Raw genomic sequence first — 23893 nt, forward strand, 5'->3', positions numbered from 1 at the left:
TTACCCTCTGCCTTTAGGAATGGTGGGTCTGAAATAAAAAGACCTCACACACACGGGAGTGATAGAGATCCTTGAGAGAATTGGGGCTGAGGGCAGGCGCCTGGAGAGGTAAAATACAAGCAAGACTGGGTGCTTAGGCTTCTACCCCAGACCACTATAGTCTCCAAGCTGAGAGTACAGGAGTCCCCATGGGGGGCTATTAATAATGCAGATTTCTTGCTGTACCCCAGAGATGGAGTTGTGGTTCTGGGGCAGGACCTGGAAATATTATTGTCACATTTTGGGACATCATGGTGCCACCCTCTCTTCTACCCCCACGCCTACTCCAACCCATCTTTTTAAGCAGCAAGTACCCAATACTCTGAATTTTGTTCTTATTGCCCTTGTCTGTTATTAATGAGATTTGATATCTGTGTGATGCAGAATACATCAACATGACAATTGATTTTGAATGTAGATACTGGATAGCGCACAGAAAATGAGACAAACTAAAATCCCTAGTCTGATTTTGTAAAAGTAATAGGAATTGCAGTCATGTATGATTACAGGCTTAATAATTACATATTCAATAACTTATGCCTGCCTGAAAGTGGGGCAGATTACTTTAGTTTGTAACTGTAGCTTGTTCTTTGCAGACTTTTAATTTAAATTAGAGGGAATATTGCTTCAAAACTAACCCCATAACAAAAATGTGATATTTTGCAGGATAGAAGGAAATATAGTCTTATTTGAGCTTTTCTTTTTTTTTACAGCTCTGTAACCAAGGCAGACTAAAAAAAAAAAAAAAAAAAACCCATTTTACAGATAAGAAAAAAAAAATCAGACCTCAGAGCATCTAAAGGACTTCCTAAAGGTCACATAGCCAAATACAGGGTCCTACATTTAGAAGCCAAAACATTAACATATAAGTACACCATTTTGGTTATGCTTGCAGGAGGGAGGCTGCTAACAATCTACTGAAAGCTGAGTAAGGGACCTTGAGAAATCCATTTCGACCTTGAATTTTATCCATCTCTTTATCTCCTAAACTACCAGAACTTTATCCATCTCTTAAACTACAAAATCCTAGTTAATTCCCACATCACTTATCTAAGTCCACATTGTAACACCTATATTTTCTGTTTTGCTCACAGAGTGCCTTATTTCTTCAGTTGAATAGAGCAAACTCTTTCAGGTTTAAAAATCATGACTTAGACCCCTTTCTTTAGACCACATTTAGCTCAGTATCTTGTCTTCAATGTTTATTGATAGCGATTGTTTGCTAAGATTATACTTTAAACAAGTAAAATATAATCCAGTCAAGAGTACATTCTTAATGTTTTGTATAATCTCAGTATATAATTCTTTACAACTCAAAATTCGTTTTTGGAAGATAAATACTGTGTTTGAAAGCCGTGATTTATGTTCGTTATTTCCTCCCCTCAAGGAGGAGGAAAAAAAAAACCCATGTAATTTGGCATGTTCAGACATGTTCCATTTATCCTTAAAGAGCAGCTGCTCCTTGAAAAGGAGAAGTGCTTCTCATGCAGCTTTTCCACTCTCACAGGAGTTTTCACTGTGCTGTTTACAATGTTTACATGTGCTGGGTGGAGGAACTTAGAAAATACTCCTATGTTATGCCCACAGTCCTGGCCAGATATGTTTTCATCTTTACTATTCCATTTGTCATTCCATCTCGAGTCCCCACAATTCAGCTGAAGAGGCTCCACTAAGAAAAGCATCATCTAAGAATTTTGGAATACACTGCTGTCGCACTTACGTGGCATCAAGAAGCAAAAACTCAAGAAAAGACAAAATTTAAGGAGATACCCCTGATGGTGGAAAAATCCTCTGCTTCTTGATGCTTCCTAAGGGCATCAGTATCACAACAGGCTATCACACTGAAATCGATAGTCAGAACCGAGTCCCCAGAGTCATCAAGAAAGGGTCTGTTGTGTGCCACACAATCTAAAGGAGTGAATGGCCTGGTTGAGAAGGTTCCCTCAGTGGTTATGATCGAAACTTCAGAGCTTAAAGGATGAGCCTACGTTTTCTAGAATTGTGATTTAATAGAAAACTATTTATTCCCTAAAGATGCTAGATTAAGAGATGTAATATATGCAAGTTTTTCTCTTGCTTCTACTTCCTCTCTTAAAGTCCATCCCTAATAAATTGCTGTTCATTTTTGTCCTTCGTATTTTGTAGTTTTTAGAGAGGGAAGAACTTGACAGTCACACTTGTAGCCTGTCTGACGCATGCCTCTCCATGCACTCCTGTTAACAGCGTGTTATGTGTGGCAGCACAAATTCACTTTATGATCCAAAACTGAGTTTCATAGATGCTTAATGGAACCTTCTTGGACGGACTGAATAATGTACTTCTAAATGGTTCGAGTATGGGGTTTTTTTTTTGGTTCTGAATCTTAAAAGGGCTTGTTTTCTGCATTTCCCCATGTTTACTATAGGTTTTTTTGGGGGGTGGGGGGTTGTTTTTGGTTTTGTTTTTTCTTTTTTACCTTTTATCAAGCTAAAGGAAATTTCCTTCTTTCCCTAGTGTACTGACATTTTTTAATATGACTACATACTGAGTCTTATCAAACACTTCTGCCTCTATTGAGAGGATCAAACAAATTTTCTCCTTTAATTTTTCAGTGTTATGAATTACATTGAGTTTTATGAAGCCAACCTCATATACTTGTGATAAGGCAAAATTATCTGTTATGTATTATCATTTATACATTGCTGGGCTAGGTTTTCCAGTATATATTTAGGACTTCTGCATTTGTATTTATGATTGAGAATAATGAATACTTTCTCTTTCTTATATTGTCCTTGTTGGGTTTTAGCATTGAGGTTATACTCACCAAATGAGTAGAGGGTATTCTCCTTTCTACATATTCCAGAATAGCTCGTGTGAATTTGGGGTTTTCCAATCCTTGAATTTTTGGAAGAATTTACCAGTAAAACCATTTGGGCCTGATGCTTTCTTTGTGGGAAGATTTTTTAATTACTGGTTGCTTCAGTGTCTTCACCTTTTATGGTCTTGCTCTGGGGATTCCTATTTAATTGAGTGAATTTAATAAATTATTTTTCTAGGAATTTTTCTGTTTTACAAGTTGTAAAATTAATTGTCATAAAGCTGTTCGTAATGTCCTTTTAACAACCTCTATAGCATCTGTTTATCCATTTTTCATTTTTGATGCTATTTATCTAGACCTTCTTAGTCTTAGCAAATTATATCACTCATCTTTTCAACAAATCAACTCTGGCTTTGCTCGTTCTTTCTACTGGATGTTTTCTATTTCATTGATTTCTGCTCCTACTAAAATGTTTTACTCTATTTTCTTTGCTTATTCCGTTTTTTCTAACTTCTTTGGTTGGATGATTTGCTCATTAATTTTTTTAGCTTTCTTTGTTTATACTATAACCATATAACCAAATAAAGGTTCTCCTAAGGCTGGGGTGACCATACATTCAGTTTTTCCTGGGTCACTTATGGCTTATGAAAGTAATTGCTAACAGCTTTCCTTTTCAATCCTCAAAATATCATGGTTGGGACAATCAATTATTTGATCTCCCTTCCCAAGTCCTGCTTTAGCTATATCCCACAGGTTCTGATTTGTGGTATTTAAAAAATTCAGTTCCAAGTGTTTTCTATTATTTCTTCAATCCTGGAGTTCTTAAAATATATATTTCTTGATTTCCAAACATATAGGAGTTTTCTAGCTTCCTGGACTATATGACTGTTATTTAAATGTCATCAAGAGGGTATTTAAAAACAATTATAGAAACAATTGTACAAATAGTATAGGCCAATGGCTCTGGAGTTGGACAGACTAACAGCCTAAGATTGAATCCCAGCTCTGCTACTTCCTATCTAAGAATTTTGGAATACACTGCTCTCTCACTTACGTCTCTCCTATCTGTGACCTCAGGCAGGCATTTAACTTTTCTAAGCTTTGGTTTCTTCATCTGAAAATGGGAGAATACTAGATCATTGGGTGAATTAAATGAAGTCACATTAGCACAGGGAAAATGCTCAATAAATGTTTCCATAACAATTTTATTTCAAAAATCACTTTTATGGGGCTTCCCTGGTGGCGCAGTGGTTGAGAGTCTGCCTGCCGATGCAGGGGACCACGGGTTCGTGCCCCAGTCTGGGAAGATCCCACATGCCGCGGAGCGGCTGGGCCTGTAAGCCATGGCCACTGAGCCTGCGCTTCCGGAGCCTGTGCTCCGCAACGGGAGAGGCCACAGCAGTGAGAGGCCCGCATACCGCAAAAAAAAAAAAAAAAATCACTTTTATGTTCCATAAAGAAAACTATCCTAAAGGAATCTTTCTTAAATGATGTAGATACTACAACAGAAACTTTAGTTGGTTCACTGTTTAATGTTAAGTTTTAAAAATGTAAAGCTCCCTGTATCCCTAAATCTTTTCATCATTAGACTTACTAATGTTGTACATGTAAAACTAATACTTTCACCATCTAATCTCCTGGTAACATCTTGTATTTACATCACCTTTTTTCTTCCATGTTAGATCTTGAGAAATCAGATAAATACCTAGGCCTTTAAAGGACATATTTTGTTTGTCATCTCTTTATGTTTTACCATAGTTTAGATAGGCCAATTTGAGTTTAGGCCAATTTGAGTTTAAGCAATGCCAACAGGCCTCACAGAGTCCTGAGAGCTGTTTCAGAGTTCTTTGGTGGGCTTTTTAGGGACAATGTGTGGGTTTTGTTTTGCAGCAGTGCCTGGCTCTGGGTATATGTCAGGAAAATCAATATTATGTGAAGTTAGGTGGTACGTTACCACCCGGAATAAAAGTCAGTATTCTCTTTCTGAGACAGGAGACTGAGTAGGCAGCTAGGAGACTCTTATTTTGTGTGGAGGAAAGTCTTCTCCCAGTTCCTTAAGATCTTCCCTTACATTTGCATACCTGCTGAATTTAGCTTACTGTGGGGGTCAGGGTGGCATGGGGAGTTGATGGTGACATCTGAAGGTAACATAAAATCAAAAACTCAGCAGCGAGCGTGCTGGGCCCTGTCTCACACAGTATCTTATGTAATCTTTACGACAGATCTTTGGGACAAGTAACCCGACTGTCCTTATTTTCCTGATGAGGAAACTGAGGCTCAGAGCATTTACATAACTAACCCAAGGTCAAACAGCTAGTAAGGGGTAGAGATTGGATTTCAGCCCAATGTGTTCTGACTTTGCAGCCAGAGCCTCTTACCCAGCTATGCTGCTTCTCTATTTTCTATCTTCTCTTAGCTTTAACAGAAATATTAAGTACGTGGTGGTGGTTTCTTAGCCAATTTTCTGTATCATCTCTCGGCTAGCCTCTGAACTGTCACTCTACTTCACCTGGCACCCAGAGCCAGCCACTGTGTAGCCTTCGTTGAATCCACACTTTTCTCCTTTTTTCTCTAAGGATTGTGTTTACTCTATGTGTTGGCAGCAGAAGCCGAAAAGGAAATGCAGAAAAAGCATCTAACGGTTTTCATAATGTAAACCAAATGTTGGTAGCGTGGGTGAGCTCTTGGGAGGAAAGGCGCTATATAAATCTGGCAAATAAATAAATAACTGATTCTTTAAATAAACTGGCACTGAAAAAAGCCTTAATCTGTAACCTATTGAATTTAGGCTTGCTCAGTAGCCAGAAGTCTCCTTTTGCTCACCAACTGTGAGCTCACTATGGCCTGAAATCTGTTGGGATCACGGGGTGAGGGGGGTGGTGGAAGGGGGGAGTGGTTATCAGGAGGAAGAAAGAGGTCTGTCAGGAACCAAGCCACCCTCCACTGAAAATGACTGCCTGCCTCAGTAAACAAGAGGCATCTCTGTCATAGCTGTGCTATGTATACAGCACATTCTTAGATACTTCAGAAGGATTGCAGAAAGGGGAAGGAGGTTCAAATGAAGGTCAGTGAGTAAAGTTCACAGAATGTATTTGAGGACAAGAACGGAATTACTTTACTAATCTCTGCAAATAAAAGCCATTATCGGCAGCAAGCTCTGAGAGAATCTTTCTTCCAAATATGTTGGTTTTGTGACCTACCCTTAAGCTCCCCTTTGCCACTCCCACTCCCTCAAAACAAACTAGGACAAAACAATCCCAGTTATAGAATCTGTTCTGCAGATCCCAGGCCTGTTAGCTTCATGCATCCTTAAAGTTATGCTGGCGGGGAGGGGGATGAGGGTTGCTGGCTGGTGCCCACCTGGAAGTACCTTTTCCCGAGGGGGCCATAGCAGGCCAACTCTAGAGTTTCATTCTGGAAAGTGAGAAGATGAGCGCTGAGCGGAAGTGCAGTGATTGGACCTGCCAGCTGCACAGGCTCTGGTTACAGAACTGAGCGGTTCGGTGCTGTCTCAGAGCCATCAAGGAAGTGATTTGTGGAGGTTACTTTGGAAGGTGCTAGGAAAGTTGCAGAGCGGGGAAGGGAGAGAACATGGAAAGTGGTGCCCTCGTTACTGTTCCTGCTAGCATAAACTTCGGGTACTTTACTTTAAAAAGCCCTAAAGAGTATCTTCACTTTCTTTTCTGCCCACTTGTTCAGAATTTGCGTTAAAAAAAAATCAGGTGCAGCATGCTTCTGGTGCCTGTATTCTAAATGTCAAGCCTAAACCCAAGTTTCACATTTACACTTCAAAGACCACAGAAGGGTTTCCTTAAATAACAGCAACCTTGAAAATTGCGCTCCTGGTGACAATCCACTGTAATGCATTCAGTGCCCACTGAACCTTACAGAGTTCATAAAACTTGTTTAAATAATTGGCCAGGCAGATTCTGATGCTTTTGGTGTCTGGGATAAAAGGATAAATATATATAAAATAGTTTGGTGATCTTCATGTTATACAATGGTCTTGTGCTGCTTTTAGTAAGATAGTAAAGACTCACAGAGTGAGAGCCACGCTATACCCTGATCTAAACAGTGTTTTATCTGCACACAAATCTCTTCAGTTTAAGATTTTACGTCTTGATGTTCTAGAAATCTATTGGCCACCTGTTGTCACAGATTGATTCAGATCAAATTCAAATTATTTGATTGAAACTATTAATAGGATCAAACTAAAAGTAGAGTAAGACCTTAGTATTATAGGGTTACATTGTTGACTTTTTTTTTTTTTTTTTTTTTTTTTTTTTTTTTTTTTTTTTTGTGGTATGCGGGCCTCTCACTGCTGTGGCCTCTCCCGTTGCGGAGCACAGGCTCCGGACGCGCAGGCTCAGCGGCCATGGCTCACGGGCCCAGCCGCTCCGCGGCATATGGGATCCTCCCGGACCGGGGCACGAACCCGTATCCCCTGCATTGGCAGGCGGACTCTCAACCACTGCGCCACCAGGGAGGCCCCATTGTTGACTTTTAAAACTTACTTTTTTGATTACTAATGAAGTTAAACTTTTTGTCTATGACCATTTACATCCCTTCTTTAGTGATTTCCCCATTTATGTTCTTTACCCATTTTTTCTGTTGGCGTGTCCATCTTTTATTGATTTTTTAAAAGCTCTTTATATCAGCAGTATTAACATTACTGTATCTGTTAGAGATTTTTCCTCAGTTTGTTTAATTTGGGATCTTGTTTCTGGTATTTTCTGACTATTATAGATTTTTTCCCCCAGTTTATTGTTTTTCTTTAGGTTTCTGGTGTTTATTGACTTACAGAAATTTATACAAGGAGATATATCCATATTTATCTTCATGATTTCTGCTGTTGGTATGATGTATTGAAAGGTTTTTCCTCACTCCAAGATATGTTTTCACATATATTTACTATCGTGGTTTCATGTTGAAATCTTTATATAAAAATTTTGGCATGTGGTATAAAACAGGGATCTTTTTCCCCTCTTATTTGAAATGCTAACCTTAACAAGTAGCATATTCTGGACTATGCTTGACAGTTTGTGACTTCTCGTTGGATTCCTTTGACATGCCTATCTTTCATTCTTTGTATTCCTATTATTGTGGCTTTATAATGTTTGTCAGTCTAATAGATCATTCTTTCTTAATCTTTTAAAGTTTAGAATCATTTTGTCAAGTTGGTTGGGAAGGAATTGCTTTTACAGAATAATTTTCAGTGAGTGAACACCTTCCAAGTCCTAAATATTTTCTTTCATTAGATTGGTTGCTTAGAAAATAGTTTTAAGATTTTATTCTTGTATAGCCTACACATTTCCTGATTTTTTTCTAGGGATTTTATGGCTTTGATTGCTATTACATATAGGCATTTTTTTTTTAAACTACGTTTTCTAACTGGTTAACTTCTGGTTAAATACTCCTCTGTCTTTAAAAATTAATTCTGTCTACAGGTTAGAGAATGAATGAACCAGTGAACAAACATAACATGTTAGTGATATTTGCAAATAGTTGGTTTTATATATTCAGATACGTAATCTGGCCCAACTATACACATAGACTGTGCATGAAATAAAAATGCATGGAAAATAAGATGCTACCATGTCATTCATTGTTTTATTTATTTTTTTTTTTGGCCAGTCCCTGACTCAGGAGGTTTGAAATGTGCAATATAATTTTGGGAAGAGGGTAAGATGTCCAGAAACAAGCATTAATAAGTACTTTGCAAATAATTCCATTAATCTGGACTTCTAATTCTCAGTGCTGTATCACAGTAGGTATTCATCTTGTTCTTACTTAACAATGTAACTACTACTTTCTTCTTGCAGATTTCAGAGACAACTGTCTGAACCCTGCCACCCCTTCCCTCCTCAGTCAGGAGTTCCTGGAGATAATCGCCCCAATTACCACCGGCAAATGTCAGAACCTATCGTCCCTGCACCTCCCCCACCCCCTCAGGGATTCAAACAAGAATACCATGACCCACTCTATGAACATGGGGTCCCAGGCATGCCGGGCCCCCCAGCACATGGATTCCAGTCACCAATGGGAATCAAGCAGGAGCCCCGGGATTACTGCGTTGATTCAGGTAAGCATAAAATCATGCCGTTCCTTTCTTCAGTCTCTCATTCATCTATCAGGTTGTTACTGACTGTCTTCTATGTGTGGGGCTTTGGGGAGTAGTTTTATAAAATTTGCCCTCAAAGAACTTAGGAGCTAGTAAAGCAAACATGTCTATGCATAACTGAATACAAAACAAAACAGAAAAGCCATGCAAATGGTAGGAAGAGCAGTAGGCATTCAGAAGTGGTGCACAGTACATCTGAGTCCAAGCCTGAAGATCGCCGCCATCCAGTCTTGGTGATGTCCTTTCTTAAGACCGGTTATCTTTCGAGTCACTGCACAGGGGATATTATTTCTGCATTTTAGCCCTGCCTCTAGTTTTGTGGCTTTCTTTTTGAATACAGTGACCCATTAAACTCCCAATACAAATATAAGAGAGTCCACATGTAGGATGGGATTCTTTCTATTGAAATAAGTGGTGTTCTGAGAAATTGCCTGGTCTGTCATGGCTGTATAGGGTGCTGGGTACGCCATGGAAAAGTTTGTCCTGTTAGTTGCTTCGTAGGAGTCGCTGCTCTGTTGCAGTACTTTCATCTGGGAAAATTCCTGTGTCCTTCAGCTGTTGCCAGTGTACACAGGGAGAGGTATAACATGTTAGAACACGTATGGTTTGCTTTTGGGTTACCTCTTATCTAGAAACTTGAACGTAAAGAAGTTTAAGCTGGCCTTGGGAGTTCTCTCCACCGTCACCCAAACACTCATTCACTGACTACATATCTTATAGGCCAGGCTTATTAAATGAGATCATTATGGGAAAGGAGAGTGGGAATTTTGCAGCTTGCACATTTAGGAACTCTTTCCTCTTCTTCATTTACCCTTATTTTAAAAATGACACTTTTTTGCTCCTTTTTTTTTGTACTTGGTGCTAAAGGAATGTGAGGGTGGTGGGTCAGTTATCAACCTTTCCTGTGCGTGCTTTCCTTGAAGATCCTGGGGAGGGGGTGGGGCAGTATGTACTCAATGGCTTTTGCAAATGGAATAGGATATAGAATTTTCTCTTGGCCTTCTGAGATAATACATAGATTGCTCAATTCAGGCAGAAATTGGTTATGGGAAAGGCTGGGGAGGTAGGCAGAAGGGAGACATCTGTTGCTTTATGATGGAAAAATGACCAAGTATAGGTATCGATAGCTTATAAAATGTCCACTGGCATTCCTCCTGAAGGCTCTGATGTATTTTTCTCAGGAGCAGGCATGACCAGCAGCATTTTTCCTTTGGGACTGACATTTTAATCGGTCCTGTGAGTCTTTCACCCCATCCCACTCCCTTAAAGCAAGACACCCAGCAGATATTACCATATCTACAATGCTTTGATCTGAGAGGTGTTCCCAGGGTGAAGCCTCATCCCACATGGGCACAGCTCAGCTCACTGTCTTTTGTCTCAATGGACACCTTGATAACATGGTGTCTAAAGAAGAGATCGCTTCAGCATGGGTTCCATTCTAACAGTAATAACGTGGTCGAAATGTGCTTGCCAAGCTGCAGTTCCTCACTCCTGCCCATTCTTGTCCTAGCTTCATCACTTCCAATCCCTTCATCTCTTTGACCTAAAAATACCCTCACTTCTTGGAGCAGAAATGGATATGACCATCAGCAGTAAAGGAGAGCAAACTGGGAAAGAGCTAAAGTGACCTTCCTGCCCCTCCAAACCCCAAAGCCCCTGAGTCGCTACAGGCAGAAGGCCAAGTTGGCCTTTTGAAAGCCAGTTTCTTTTTCTGCCATTAACTCTCTCACAAGGTTCGACGCTAACTAGTTTCTAAAATGAGCAAGTTACGAGAGTGAGTATTTTTTCCTCCCAGTTCTCTTGATTGCGAGTCGAGTCCTCCGTTCAGATGGTGGGTCATGGTGTTTCCCACGCTGCTTACTAGAGTGGTACCCCTTTTCCAAGACAAGGCCAAAAAGACATGACCTTGGAGCAGGAGAAGGTGTAGGGGCTTTCGTGCAGTGCTGCAGTTGGACTGATGTGCTGATTCAGCTGCAGAGACTATTGACAGGAGTGTGTGTGTCTGTTTCTCTTTCAGAAGTGCCTAACTGCCAGTCGTCCTACATGAGAGGGGGCTACTTCTCCAGTAGCCATGAAGGTAAGTAGCTCTTTAAAAAATAATAATAATATTCAAGGAGCTTAAAGTTGCACAGTTTCCAGGCTAAGATGTGAGATCATAGTTTAAACCTTCCTTAGCTTGTGAACACGAGAGTTCATTTATCGTGATCCCCAGTTATCTCGCACACAGGATTTGAGTCATGCTCTTGACCTGTGAGGGCTGCCATCCTTTTCCATAGTAATGACCCCAACTTTTAAAAGGAAAACATGAACCGTCTGGTTTCCACCCTTCCATACAAGGAGGTTATGTATATATAGCTGTAGATAACACTATCACCTAAACTGGCACTTAGGAACTATGTCACGACTTAAGATGGTACCTTCAAGAGTTCTCTTCTGAATGCTGAAACAGGGAAGGATTTCTCTCTTAGAACACGTTCCCCAGAAGTATGTCCTGTTTTCTGTCCTATACATCTCTCCATAAATACCTAGAGCAGTGTGATTCCCCAAACCTACAGCATCAGTCAGCTTCACCTGGGACTTGTTAGAAAAGCAGATTCTCAGGGCCCACCCCAGACCTGCTGAATCAAAGTCTCCAGGGGAGGGGCCCAGCACTGTGTTCCAACAAGCCCTCCAGGCAATCGTGATGCACACTAACATGAGAACTACTACTACAGAGTCCTGAGGCTCAGCTTTGGCTGCACATTAGAATCCCCTGGGGAACTGTTAAAACTTCTAGTGTCCAGGCTTCACCCAGAGCAATTAAATCAGAAATTCTCAGGTAGGACTCAGGCGTTAGCAGATTGTAAAGCTTCCTGGGTGATTCTCATGTGCCCCAGGATGACAACCACTGTTCTAGAGTTTTAGAGAAAGGTTGAAAGAGCCGGTAAGATAGCACTGTGAAGCATTGGCTGGTTATTGTGAGTGATTGGTTCACAAGAGTGGTCTCTATGGGAGGCTGCCTCCCACTAACTTGGTTAGAGGGGAGACCCAGTGTGGCTGCCACGGGCACCCGGAGATATTCCGAGTGAGTGTCCAGCCCTGGGAAGGAAGGGCTGTCTACTGGACCTCTGGCCATGATTGGCACAGCTGTGTGGGGCTCTCTTCCAGGTTCCCGAATGTTTCTACAGCAGCAGGCGAACTAGAAGAGAGTGAGGGAAGAGAGGGAGGAAAACACTTTGCATGATTACAACATTTAGAAAGGAGCATGCTCTTAAAGGAAATATTTTTAGTAAGGCATCGGGCTGCTTACTACACACAGAATATCTGCGAGCTTGGGTTTTCCCCCCACTTCTTCCCTGACCCCATACACATTGAAGAAATTAGTTTCAAAGAGATCTGCATTCTTAATTGCTCTCAATTACCCTGACATGGTTTTTCTCTCCTCCTTATACGGGCTTGACCACAGATGCCTGTGAAATAGTGAGACAAGTGTTTCTGATTGGCATCTGTGATTACTAAGACAGCCATCCTGCCTTAGTGTTCACCTGGAATCTTTGCATACTGTTTTGAATCTTTCATTTCCACTTTGTCCCTCAAACAGGTTCTTCCTTCCTGCCACCTTTATTTGAGTGATTAGATGGTTGTGGCCACAACTGATGTAACTGCTGTGCAAATTCAACTGACTTAAATTTCACTTAAACCAACAGCATCTTCCAGATGTTTTAGAGAACCACACGTGGCAATGACTAGAAACCACAAAGTACACTAAAACGATACTCAGGGGCAGGGCTTCATCTGATTAGTTTGAAAAACCAAACCTAGAATTTAATCTAGATTTACATTTTTTCCCTATATACTGTGAACTGTGAATGTATTTTCTTTACCTTAGAGGAAGAAAAGCTCTAAAAATAACATGGCAATTTTGACAGGTGTGTAAACTTTGTAGTTTATTTATAATGACTTTATAATAAGGCTGTTAAAACATCACTGGAATAGCAAAATCCATGTGGAAAGTCAGGAAATACATAGCTTCCTGGTAGCCAAGGCAAAAAGCATGAAGCATGATGGATTATGTAATTCTTGTTAATATAAAGTATAATAGTTTGTCATAAGTCAGTTTCCTAGTACCAAATTGGAAAATAAATTATAGGAGTCCCTGAGTCCCTAACTTAAAAGTTAGTATTGCATTCTTAAATCTTTTAATGGAAACTATAGATTCCCTCATATTTATTCAAATATTTATTGAGCACTTATGTACCAGGTGCTATAAGGAGGCTAAGATATTCAGGATATGTTCTTTTCCTAAAGGAATTTAGAATCCATGACAGAATATAAGATAAAGCTCTCACATTATCCAGTTAATCTCTTAATAGCACTTATCACAATGTACAAGTACTTACTGTCTTAATTTCTTATAATTATCATGTATTGCACACTTATGTACCAGGAGCTATTCTTAGCTCTCTATTGTAAAGATAAATCGGTCAATGGAACAGAATATGTATCAACTCATTAAATTCTCACAAGCCTATAAGGTGGGAATTATTATCTTCCCCAGTCTTCAGATGAGGAAATTAACTTGAGAGAAATGAATTAACTTGTTCAAGGTCACACAGTTAACCTAGGTCTATCAGTCTGGCTCCGGGGCCCACACTCTCCACACTACACCATGTCTCTTTTTTCCCTACTTTGTTGTCTGTCTCCACCAGTTGGGATGCAAGCTCCACGAGAGCAAGCACCGAGTCTGTATTCTTCTATCTACCCCCTTCTAGCACAGTGCCTGGCATAAATATTTATTGGATTAAATACTAAATAAAATATACTTCCTTTGTAGTTAAGCAGAGAAATAATGCTTGGGGCTGAGGAAACAAAAATGAATAATACAGAACCTTAAGACAGTCTGTTTCCTCCAGGTTGGGCAGTGTTTTCCCAACCCCAGGCCTCTTTAAAATTGTGCTGATCCTGCCAAGGAGAACTTGACCCGGGCTGATTGTGAAGAAAAAGAACAGATTCTTTCTTGGCACCTTTACCCAGGGATTTTAAGTCAGAGCAAATCCCTCTCAAAATCTAATGCTAGCCCTTCACTGCAGAGCGGCCTCCTCTGCCCTCCCCCTACCACGTACCTGACGCTCATACGCCTGGACCCCACGCCAGACGAACTGATCAGAGAACCGAGCACAGGGAGCACCACTGAGCAGACAGGAGCTCCTGGTGCTTCCTCTTGAGAAGTGTGCGGGTAGAGGAGAGTACGCTGGAGCACTCGCCCCCTGAAACAGGCTGGACCACAGGCAAGGGTGTGGTCCCATCACGCCTGTCTACTAACTGGCTTTGGCTTGAGCCGCTGGCCTTGTCAGGGTGCCTGGTGACCTGGTGGTCAGTGTTGAATGCATATTAAGGGTTGGTGGGTTTGGGATGCCAGGCCATCCTTCTCCTTGACACCTTCCACTTTTTGCCCTGCCTTCCTTTCATTTCCACTTACATGTGTTGTTGGACCAGTCAGTTCCCCTTTGTTTTCTTGTCTATACAGTGAATAAGTTTTATTGACAGAAAGTCTCTTCAGATTCCTTCCACAGTGTCTGGAGGTGATAATATCTCCAACTTTTAAAAATTATTGCTTGTCACAATCCTCCACAGGCCCAGGTCTTTACTCATTTGGCATTGTTCTCTACCCTCCAAGCTTTTTCATAACTGAATGAGGTGTGTGGGCAGCCTAGACAAGCAGTAAGAAAGGTTGAAATTAATATTTGCTAAAAGGAAAACGGCTAGACCACATATAGATCAACCAAATCCACCCGGTAAGGCCAACTGAAATAGATGAGATGTCTTTTCAGATACAAAGGCTTAGTCACAGGCACACTGATCCATGCAGAACTCGTAAGCAAGATGTGAAGGAACGTGCTGGCGACTCAGTGCCTCCCTACAGTCTCAGCTCTAATAGCAGGAACTGATGCTGCTCTGACTGAAGTGCAGGTGATTGCATCAGAACAGAACACCTAAGTCCTGGTGAAGTTGAAGTTCCCCCCAAAATTCAGTCTGGAATAGATAGAGCAGTTCATCAGGCTGAGGACCTGAAATGGTAGAATCCTGTTTTAGTCCTTAAATCCAGAGTTTTCAGAGAACACAATTTGTTAAGCAACACGTTCTTTCTAAATTCTCCTTCAGGTTTTTCATATGAGAAGGATCCCCGGTTGTACTTTGACGACACCTGTGTTGTTCCTGAGAGACTGGAAGGTAAGTAGCCACATCCAGTTTGTTGGGAAGCTGGAAGGTTCAAGATGTCAGAGTACGTTCATCGGTCTTGATGCCAAATTAGCATTTGCCCAAATCAGCTGAGAAACTTGAGACTAAAGTACCACATATGTGTCTTTGTCCCAAACAGGCAAAGTCAAACAAGAGCCCACCATGTATCGGGAGGGGCCCCCTTACCAGAGGCGAGGTTCCCTTCAGCTGTGGCAGTTCCTGGTTACCCTTCTTGACGACCCAGCCAATGCCCACTTCATTGCCTGGACAGGCCGAGGCATGGAGTTCAAGCTGATAGAACCGGAGGAGGTAAGCACTGGAAGCTGGGATCGGGTGATTTGATTTGTTGATGTTTGTTCCTGTTCTCCATTGAGCCTTTTTGCGGTGTTAAATATGCTCTTCCTTCTCATTCAGATTCTAGCCCGGCCAATGGGCTTGGCAGTGCCTTTTCTATTAATAGCACAACTTACAATTCACAGACAGGCAGAGTTCTCCACTGCAGAATATATAAAAAGTATTAGTAACACTTCTGCAAACTCTGGGGAGGGAGGCCATGAAGACTTACATTCTAATAGGGTCGGCTCTCTCTGTTGGAAAGTCTTTTTCAAGTGTTCTTTCAGTGATACCAACTTGTTTTGGTGTCAGCCCTCATATGTCATAGCCTATACCAGAGGTTACATGAACAGGTTGTAAGACATTTAGGTAATATTATAGGTTGCAACTGCCCCACTGTGTATTTCAAATGGCTCTAACCTAGAGAAATAAAATTATCAGAGATGGGTCAATCTTAGGAAGTTAGATTTTTTTTTAATGTAGTATCACAGTGGTTGAGGACACAAACCTTCATCATTTTGTTAATAGAAAGAAGAAACATTGTTACTGTTTGCCCAGACTATTGACAGAAAGGCCAATGGACAGAACCAATACCATTTCTTCAAAAGGGGAGGACATCATAGAACTCCTCCTTTCCTGAATATTACAAAGTAAATTAAATCAGGCTCTGAGTTTGGCATATTTCAAAAGGTGTTGGCTTTTGTTTGTTTGTTTTGGTTTTATGGCCACGCCACACAACTTATGGGATCTTAGTTCCCCGACCAGGGATTAAACCGGGGCCCTCAGCAGTGAGAGCTCGGAATCCTAACCCTTGGACCGCCAGGGAATTCCCAAAGGGGTTGATTTGATTTCTATTTGATTTAGAATCTAGAGAGATTATAAATAGAAAAGAAATAACTTCCCTGAAAATCCGACATATGCTTCTTTTGGTAGCATGTACTTAGGTGTTACATATTAAACCAGCAGAGCAAAATGTATCTTTGGGTTGGGTGTGATTGGAATGGGACCAGTGCTCTCGGAAGGAGTTTGAACAGGGACTGCAGTTGTAGATGTTGTTCCATCAATTCCAGGGCTCACTTTAGCACACCAAGGGGACAGGTGGGTATGGGGGTTAACAGCAGGAGATTCGGAAGAAGAAAGTGGCCTGAAAGTTAAGATGAGCAAAGGAGAATGTGTGGATTGGAGACTTAAGGAGAATCCTGACTGATAGGAGAGGAAGGCAGGCTTCATTAAAGGCAGTTAGAGAAGATATATGTATGGTGTTCCCGATCTTGCATCATTCACCAAAAAATAGAAATATGTCAACACCTCATATTGTAAACGGTTTCTGTTAAGAGTCAGTCTACCTTCAAAGCCAGGGTTTGGTACTGCTGTGTTTTTCTAAGGGTGTCTTTTTGGCTAAGTCGTGTTTAGAAGTGGAGCTGTGTTTGCGGCTTCCAGCCACACTGGAGAGCATCCGCCCTGCATTCTTTTCCTCATAACGTGGCCTGGTTTATGTGAGGCTTGAGGAAAGCATTTCGCCCAGACTCACTAAGGCTTTTTGAAAGTCAGTCTGTCATGTGGGCAGCCCTTATTGATTTATCTCATTTCAAACAGGAGCTCTTATTACTTTATTGCCACTGCCTCTGGCCTAAGCACAGGCTGTATAGCTGCAGGTAAACCTGGTTATGACCCTTTGTAAAGCTGTTATTGAATCTGCTGCTCTCCTACCAGCGGTAAAGAAAATGATGAACAGATGGCAAAGGGCCCCGGCTTTCTTAATAACGAAGCTAATACTAAGCCAGAATGCTCACGTAAATGCCAAGCAGCCAAGTCACAGGGGAGGCCTGTGGTGGCCTTGAGCCTCCCTCAGCTGGTTGGACAGCTTTGTTTCTTCAGGAAGTACTTCTTTCCGCTGCACCTTGAAATCCCCGAGCATTCCATGAACTCCGAATATTCCATTCTCTTAACCCAGGATCAGCTCTGTTCCACATGTGCACTTTGGCCTCGGAACATGCAGCATTTGAATTTTTTCGCTCTCTAATCCTTGTATAACTTGGAGGGCCCTACTCTTGTTACTGTCAGGAAGATACCAACTCCTCGAAAAAGCTGTAAGAAGTTGTCATGGGGGAAGCTTGAAGGGTGAAGCGGAGGAGGAAGCTGTTTGGGCCGTAATTGTAGGCAGCTGTGTGGCTGAGTAGTGCACTCTGGGTAATTATCCATAATATCCATTACACTGTGCATGGAAATTGTGGTTTTGGAACTGCTTTTGGCAGGCCTCCTAATCAAATGTCTTTTGATTGTCATCCAGCTTAGCACCCTCTCAATTATGACTGACTCGGCTTTAATCTGGAGCCATTTTAACTGTGAATCTGCATTAATGAATATTTTGGGGGGTAGGGTTGTTTGTTGAACATGTGGCAGATAACTGATGCCATGGGGAGGTTTAAAAGGACGGGCTGCTAGAAAGAGCCGCTCCCTGCGCTGCGGCTGCTGTCTCTTAAAAAGGGAGGAAGAGACGTGAGGTTTTTTTGTTTGTTTGTTTGTTTTTAAAACTCCTTCGGCCTCCATCCTCAAGATGCATGCTATCAAAGTAACGAATGTGAAAGATGAAAGAAAGGAGGAGCTGGTAGCAAGCTATTGCCTGCTCCCCTCCCCCCAGAAATGGGACAGCCCTAATTCCCAGCTGCTCTGCAGTTGTGCTGCATCATGATTACTGCAGAAGGAGCAGCCCTGGTGAGGGCTACTGAATCAGAGGGCCCTGGCCCAAGAGGATGAGTCAGTAACTATGGCTACCAGAGCTGCTTTGAAGTCTGTGCATATATAAAACCTCTCTCCAGCAAGCTACTGCATATGCACGTGACAGCAAAGAGAGGTCACGGCTGAAGTTGAAAAATATTCACGAATTGTTTTCCACCACTGACTATAGTAAAATGATGAGGCTGGGCTTCTTTTAAGGGTCTCTGCATCACTTGTGTCTGACAGCAGTTCAAGTACAGTTTCATGGTGTCATTTCTTCTGAACAGGTAAAAGAACATGTATTGATTTAACAGGTTCTTTCTCACCCCTATTTCTATTGGTTTAAAAATAGAAATAGGTTAAAAATAGAAGTTGGTTAAAAATTGAAATTGGTTAAAAACTGGTTAAAAATAGAAATTGATTAAAAATTGGTTTTATCTTCTCGGGACTTCCCTGGCGGTCCAGTAGTTAAGACTCCACGCTTCCACTGCAGGGGACACGCATTTGATCCCTGGTCGGGGAACTAAGATCCTGCATGCTGCTTAATGCAGCCAAAAATAATAATAGTAAAATAAAATGTTTGTCTTCTTTAACCAGGGGATGTATTTTTGGTTCATTTTGCCTTTTGGGCCATTTCAAAGAGTTGAACGGGTACACTGTGGAGAAAGGGGGAGAGCCAGGGATAATCGTGCGTGCCGTGGGGCACAAAACAAACGAATGGGAATTTAACTTTCACAGTTTCTTGCAAGGCAGAGTGGAATCTGGCTATTGAATTACTGTAATATAATTAGGACAGATGCATTCTTCCTTACTTACCAGATTATTTTTGGTATTTATTAAAGGTCATCTTAGAAGACTGAATTCAGGAGATGTTGCCTTCATTCTGCCCCAAATACTTTTAAAGAATACTTCAAGTGAAATGTGGTTTTATGATCCACCTTTTCCACTTGCAGTCTCCCTACTTCTCATTCCATGTTTGTCATCTTTTTTTTTTTAATAAAAAGGAATGTAGTTATTTTGGTTTTTTAAGTTTCTAAAACTGACCCAAAATGTTCAAAACATGATCCCTGGTTTGCATACATTTAAAGACCTCATATTTCCAAGGTTATTCTTCTCTTACCTCGACAGTCATCCTTATAAGTAGGATTTGGGATGTTGAGATACTTGAGAACAGAGATTGCTTGGCTGTCCTGCTGACCTCCACTAGGAAGTTTTCTTGCTATAAGGCCTCTTTGCCCAAAGCTCCAATTACACGCCCCCCATCACTGCACCTCAGAGGTGGACCAAGTTGGATATAATGCACTTCAGGACTGTTTGGGAAGCCCTGTTAATTTTTCATTAAGTGGATAATGGTGCTACATGTTTTAATGTCCATTCTGCAAGTCTGCTGGGAGCAGGGGATTGGATGGCAGCAGGCTGAAATGATCCGATTCCCCTTTACTCCATGAGCTGCTATAAGTAAACATCTACCAGCCCCTCTCCAATCTTATTAGAATTGAACTTTTGCTCTGCTGGCCCATTAGCAATTCACCAGTGTGTTTCTAATGTTTCAGGAATGACCATTCTAATTATTCCTTATTGACTGCTACAGAAACCATAGCACTTAATGGCAACGTGCTAATGGTCTATGGGTATTGGTCGATAATTCATATGTGGAGAAACAGTAGAGAGCCTGCTTCCTCTGGGACGCTAGCCAAGCCCTCTGCAATCTTAAAGTGCTAGGATTTTTCCACCTCTAGGTCTCACCTCTTAGCATTTGACTGAATCATCACCTTTGCTGAATGTTTGGTCTTGAGGGAATTCAGCGCTTTTCCTTCCAGGTCAGAGAAATGGGTCACTGACCAAAGCAGTCAGGTTCTAGAACTGGCTCTCCTGGGATTGGGAGAAAACCACTAAGCCCAGGGAATGAGTTTCCATTGCTTTCCTGTCTCTTCAGGTCGCTCGGCGTTGGGGCATTCAGAAGAACCGGCCAGCCATGAACTACGACAAGCTCAGCCGATCTCTACGCTATTACTATGAAAAGGGCATCATGCAGAAGGTGAGCGATTACTAGAGACGATTAGACCACTCTGACCACTCTCAAAGAAAATGTCAAGGGCTTCTGAAATAAAACTGTATGTGATGACTGGGAGGAAATGTTAGCCTCGTAAGTAATTCTGTGATAGGAAAAACATCTTGGAAAAACTTGAGTTAGATGAGATAATAAAGAGCACCTTTAATGCTGTTGGGTACATGAAAGCCAAAGGTTGTGTCTGGAAGACACTGTAGGAAAATTAGACTCCTCTGCTTTAAACTGTCTCTACTTACAAAAACATCCAGACATTTAGGCTAACTATTATATCCATAAAGGAGCAAGTGAGGGAATCGACTTGAAGGTCTCCCCTCCCGTGAGAGCTTAGGCGAAGTCTTTAGTTGAAACACCGAGACCTCCAAATATGTTGGTTTAATACTCCCAAAAGTGTTAGGGCAGTAAAAAAAATCTTATTTCTCTTTTAGAACCTTAGAAACTGGAACTCAAGTTAAAAACCCAAGGTTTGCAAAATGGCAGAATCACCTGGTAGCAGGTAGCAGAAAAAAGGATGAAGTGTAATTTTGAGGAAGCCAGTACAAAATCCTTATTGCTATAGGTGGTGAAGATCCACAGTCTTAAAATCCTGTGGATAGGCAGAAGATGAGAATGGAAAATCTTTGATTGGTTTTTCTTAGCCATCAGATTTTATACTGTACTGTTGCCCAGATTCTAGCATTTACACATTTAAGCAGTCTACATGGTAGATGCCAAGATGCACTCAGAAGTATAAGGTCATTGCTGCTGAGAACTTGTCTACACTGAAGCCAGGTTTATCTTTCTCAGAGGCAGGTGGTAATATGACCCCATATTCCTCTCATCTCCTTAAAAAATATTAAAACGGCTTTTCATGGATGGTCTTCTGGATAAGATCCAGACTTTAATGCTTCATACAGGCTCAAGGCACCATTAAACCCTCATTTCCTCACTTGTACTTGGCTGCTTTCACTAGCATAGCCATCTTTCTCTTAATATATTTGTTTACCAAACAATACATATCACATTCATGTAAGTTATCAAGCATACTATAAAATGAAAAAAATACCTATTAAACTACCATCCTACTTAAGAACACTAACGCCTTCATTGCCTGGCCAGCCCCTACTCGTTTTCTCAGTAAATCACCTCTTTACTCCAAGAATCTGAAGTTCTCAGGCTGAGTTACATGGTCCCTCTTCTGCTTCTGAGAGCACCCGGGCTCATCTCCATCACTTCCCCTACTGTCTGTATTGTAAGTTACTCCCTGGCTTGTCAGTATCTGCCACAGGAGTATCAGCTCCTTTGGGGCAGGAATGAGGGTTTGACTTCAGTGCTTGGCACAGAGTGAATAGATGGGTGGTCACCCCACCCAACATCCCCCCCCTTTTTTTTTTTTTTGCGGTACGCGGGCCTCTCACTGCTGTGGCCTCTCCCGTTGCGGAGCACAGGCTCCGGACGCGCAGGCTGAGCAGCCATGGCTCACGGGCCCAGCCGCTCCGCAGCATGTGGGATCCTCCCGGACCAGGGCACGAACCCGTGTCCCCTGCATCGGCAGGCGGACTCTCAACCACTGCGCCACCAGGGAAGCCCCCCCACCTTTTAAAGGGTTAAATTCAGTGGGGTTTTAATATGTGCACAGAGTAGTGCAGCCGTCACCACAATCAATTTTAGAACATTTTATCACCTTAAAAAGAAACCCTGAACCCATTATCAGTCACTGCCTTTTTCCCCTCAAACTTCACACACACTCTCTCCCCTTTTAGTTTTAACATTATCAGGTAGAATCCTAAACTCAGGAAGGAGGGCCATTACTCCTTTGCTGTTCCCAACTCCAGATCCAATCTGAGGGAATGTAATCAAGACACAGTTAACTTGAACTAATGGCAACGAGTTGTCCCTATGAACTTGTTTCTAGGTTTTCTAAGGAAGTAGAAGAGAATTTTCTGAGAATAAAACAGGCAAAAAGTACAGCAAGGCACAGGAATGAGACTTGGGGGCCTCAGATCCAGTACTCCATTTATGCTTTAAGGAAAGTCAACCTTCCAAAGCCTGTTTCCAATAAAAATGTAGATGAAAGTCCCTAATCTAATCTCAAAGGGTAATATATGTGAAAACATTCTAGAAATAGTAATGTGCTATCCAGTGTAAGAGATCATTGTTATATTTATTACATGACCCATGAGTAAATGAGAACTAAATAAAAGAGGAGTGGTAGCATGCCCGTCTGGGGAGGGACTTAGAACAGCAGTAGTCCATACCCTCGGTTTTTGAAAGGGAAGATTGAGGTTCAGAGGTTGAGACTTGTTAGCGACTGAGCCAAGGCTGGGAGCCATCCACTCCTGGCTTATGAGCTGGTGTCATTGCCACTATGTCCTCCTACTTCCCTCTTCCACATACGTGAGCTGACTTTTGGGCCAGGGAACGAGAGATTTAACAACCCAAATAGGGATGATTGATTGTATACATCTGCCACCCTTAATCAAGACCATTTGGTTCTCGTAATATTATAATGCATAAAATTCATATAAAGGTAGTTATCAGTTCCTTCAGTGTAGCAGAACCACGGAATGAGTAATGTAAAACTGCAGGTAAGCCAAAACACAGTTCTGTTTGGTTTTGGAACAAACTTAAAATTCCCACACAGCTCTCTGAATTCCTAGCCCTTCAGAGCAAAGCTGTCCTGGGAAGACTGTAAACTTTGGAGGGAACTGAACACATGGTCTGACTCCTGCATCTTTCAATCCTTATATCTTCTTGTAATATCAGGCACCAACCTCAGCATAACCATTGTTTCTAGGCTGTGAGTATAACACAGTGAGGATTTTCTTTTAAAAGAACCTAATATGAGTTTGAAATTCAGATATTCTTTTCAACTGCTAAGCTGTGGTGTCAACAAAACACTTGGCAGGTAACAGGTTCCCACAGTTTATCAAAATAAATCTGAATGATTTGGATAATCAGCTACCAATGAGCCTCTTGGTCCCTGGCTCCCTAAGAGCTTGGTGACTTACAAATATCTCATTCTTCCCTTGGTGCCCTAGCCCCAGCCCACGCCCTGTTCCAGCTGGGCCTCATAAGGTGTGTTTTCTCTCTCAGGTGGCCGGGGAACGATACGTCTACAAGTTTGTCTGCGACCCCGATGCCCTTTTCTCCATGGCCTTCCCCGACAACCAACGTCCGTTCCTGAAAGCGGAGTCTGAGTGCCACCTCAGCGAGGAGGACACCCTGCCACTGACCCACTTTGAAGACAACCCTGCTTACCTCCTGGATGTGGACCGCTGCAGCAGCCTCCCCTATGCCGAAGGCTTTGCTTACTAAGTTTCCGAGCGGCTGAGCGGCCAAACCCTAGAGCTAGCAGTTCCCATTCAGGCAAACGAGGGCAGTGGTTTTGTTTGTGTTTCTGGCTGTTCCCAAAGCTTGCCCTTTGAGTATTATCTGGAGAACCCAAGCTGTCTCTGGATCGGCACCCTTAAAGACAGATACCTTGGCGGGGGAGTGGGAACAGGGAGGGGCAGAGAACCACCAAAAGGCTGGTGCCTCAGCTCTGAACCTGACAAGGTTTCTGGGAAAGCAATTGAAATGGAGCCTCCTTCCCATGGACAATATATGCAAAGCAATA

General features: G+C 41.9%; 1 protein-coding gene across 1 annotated transcript in view; it reads left to right on the plus strand.

Annotated features, from left to right (window-relative positions):
• The window catches only part of ETV5 (ETS variant transcription factor 5), a gene marked incomplete at both ends in the record, with an annotated part of 51357 nt that extends 27765 nt beyond the window's left edge, over positions 1 to 23592 (plus strand). The window contains 6 exons of the mRNA XM_079705067.1: positions 8659 to 8918; positions 10975 to 11034; positions 15099 to 15167; positions 15316 to 15485; positions 20164 to 20265; positions 23371 to 23592. Coding sequence (XP_079561193.1) covers positions 8659 to 8918; positions 10975 to 11034; positions 15099 to 15167; positions 15316 to 15485; positions 20164 to 20265; positions 23371 to 23592 — 883 coding nt within the window. The remainder of the gene's footprint in view (positions 1 to 8658; positions 8919 to 10974; positions 11035 to 15098; positions 15168 to 15315; positions 15486 to 20163; positions 20266 to 23370) is intronic.
• Between the last annotated feature and the right edge of the window lie 301 nt (positions 23593 to 23893).

This window comes from Hyperoodon ampullatus, assembly GCF_949752795.1.
Source record: "Hyperoodon ampullatus genome assembly, chromosome: 5".
Lineage (NCBI taxonomy): Eukaryota > Metazoa > Chordata > Mammalia > Artiodactyla > Ziphiidae > Hyperoodon > Hyperoodon ampullatus.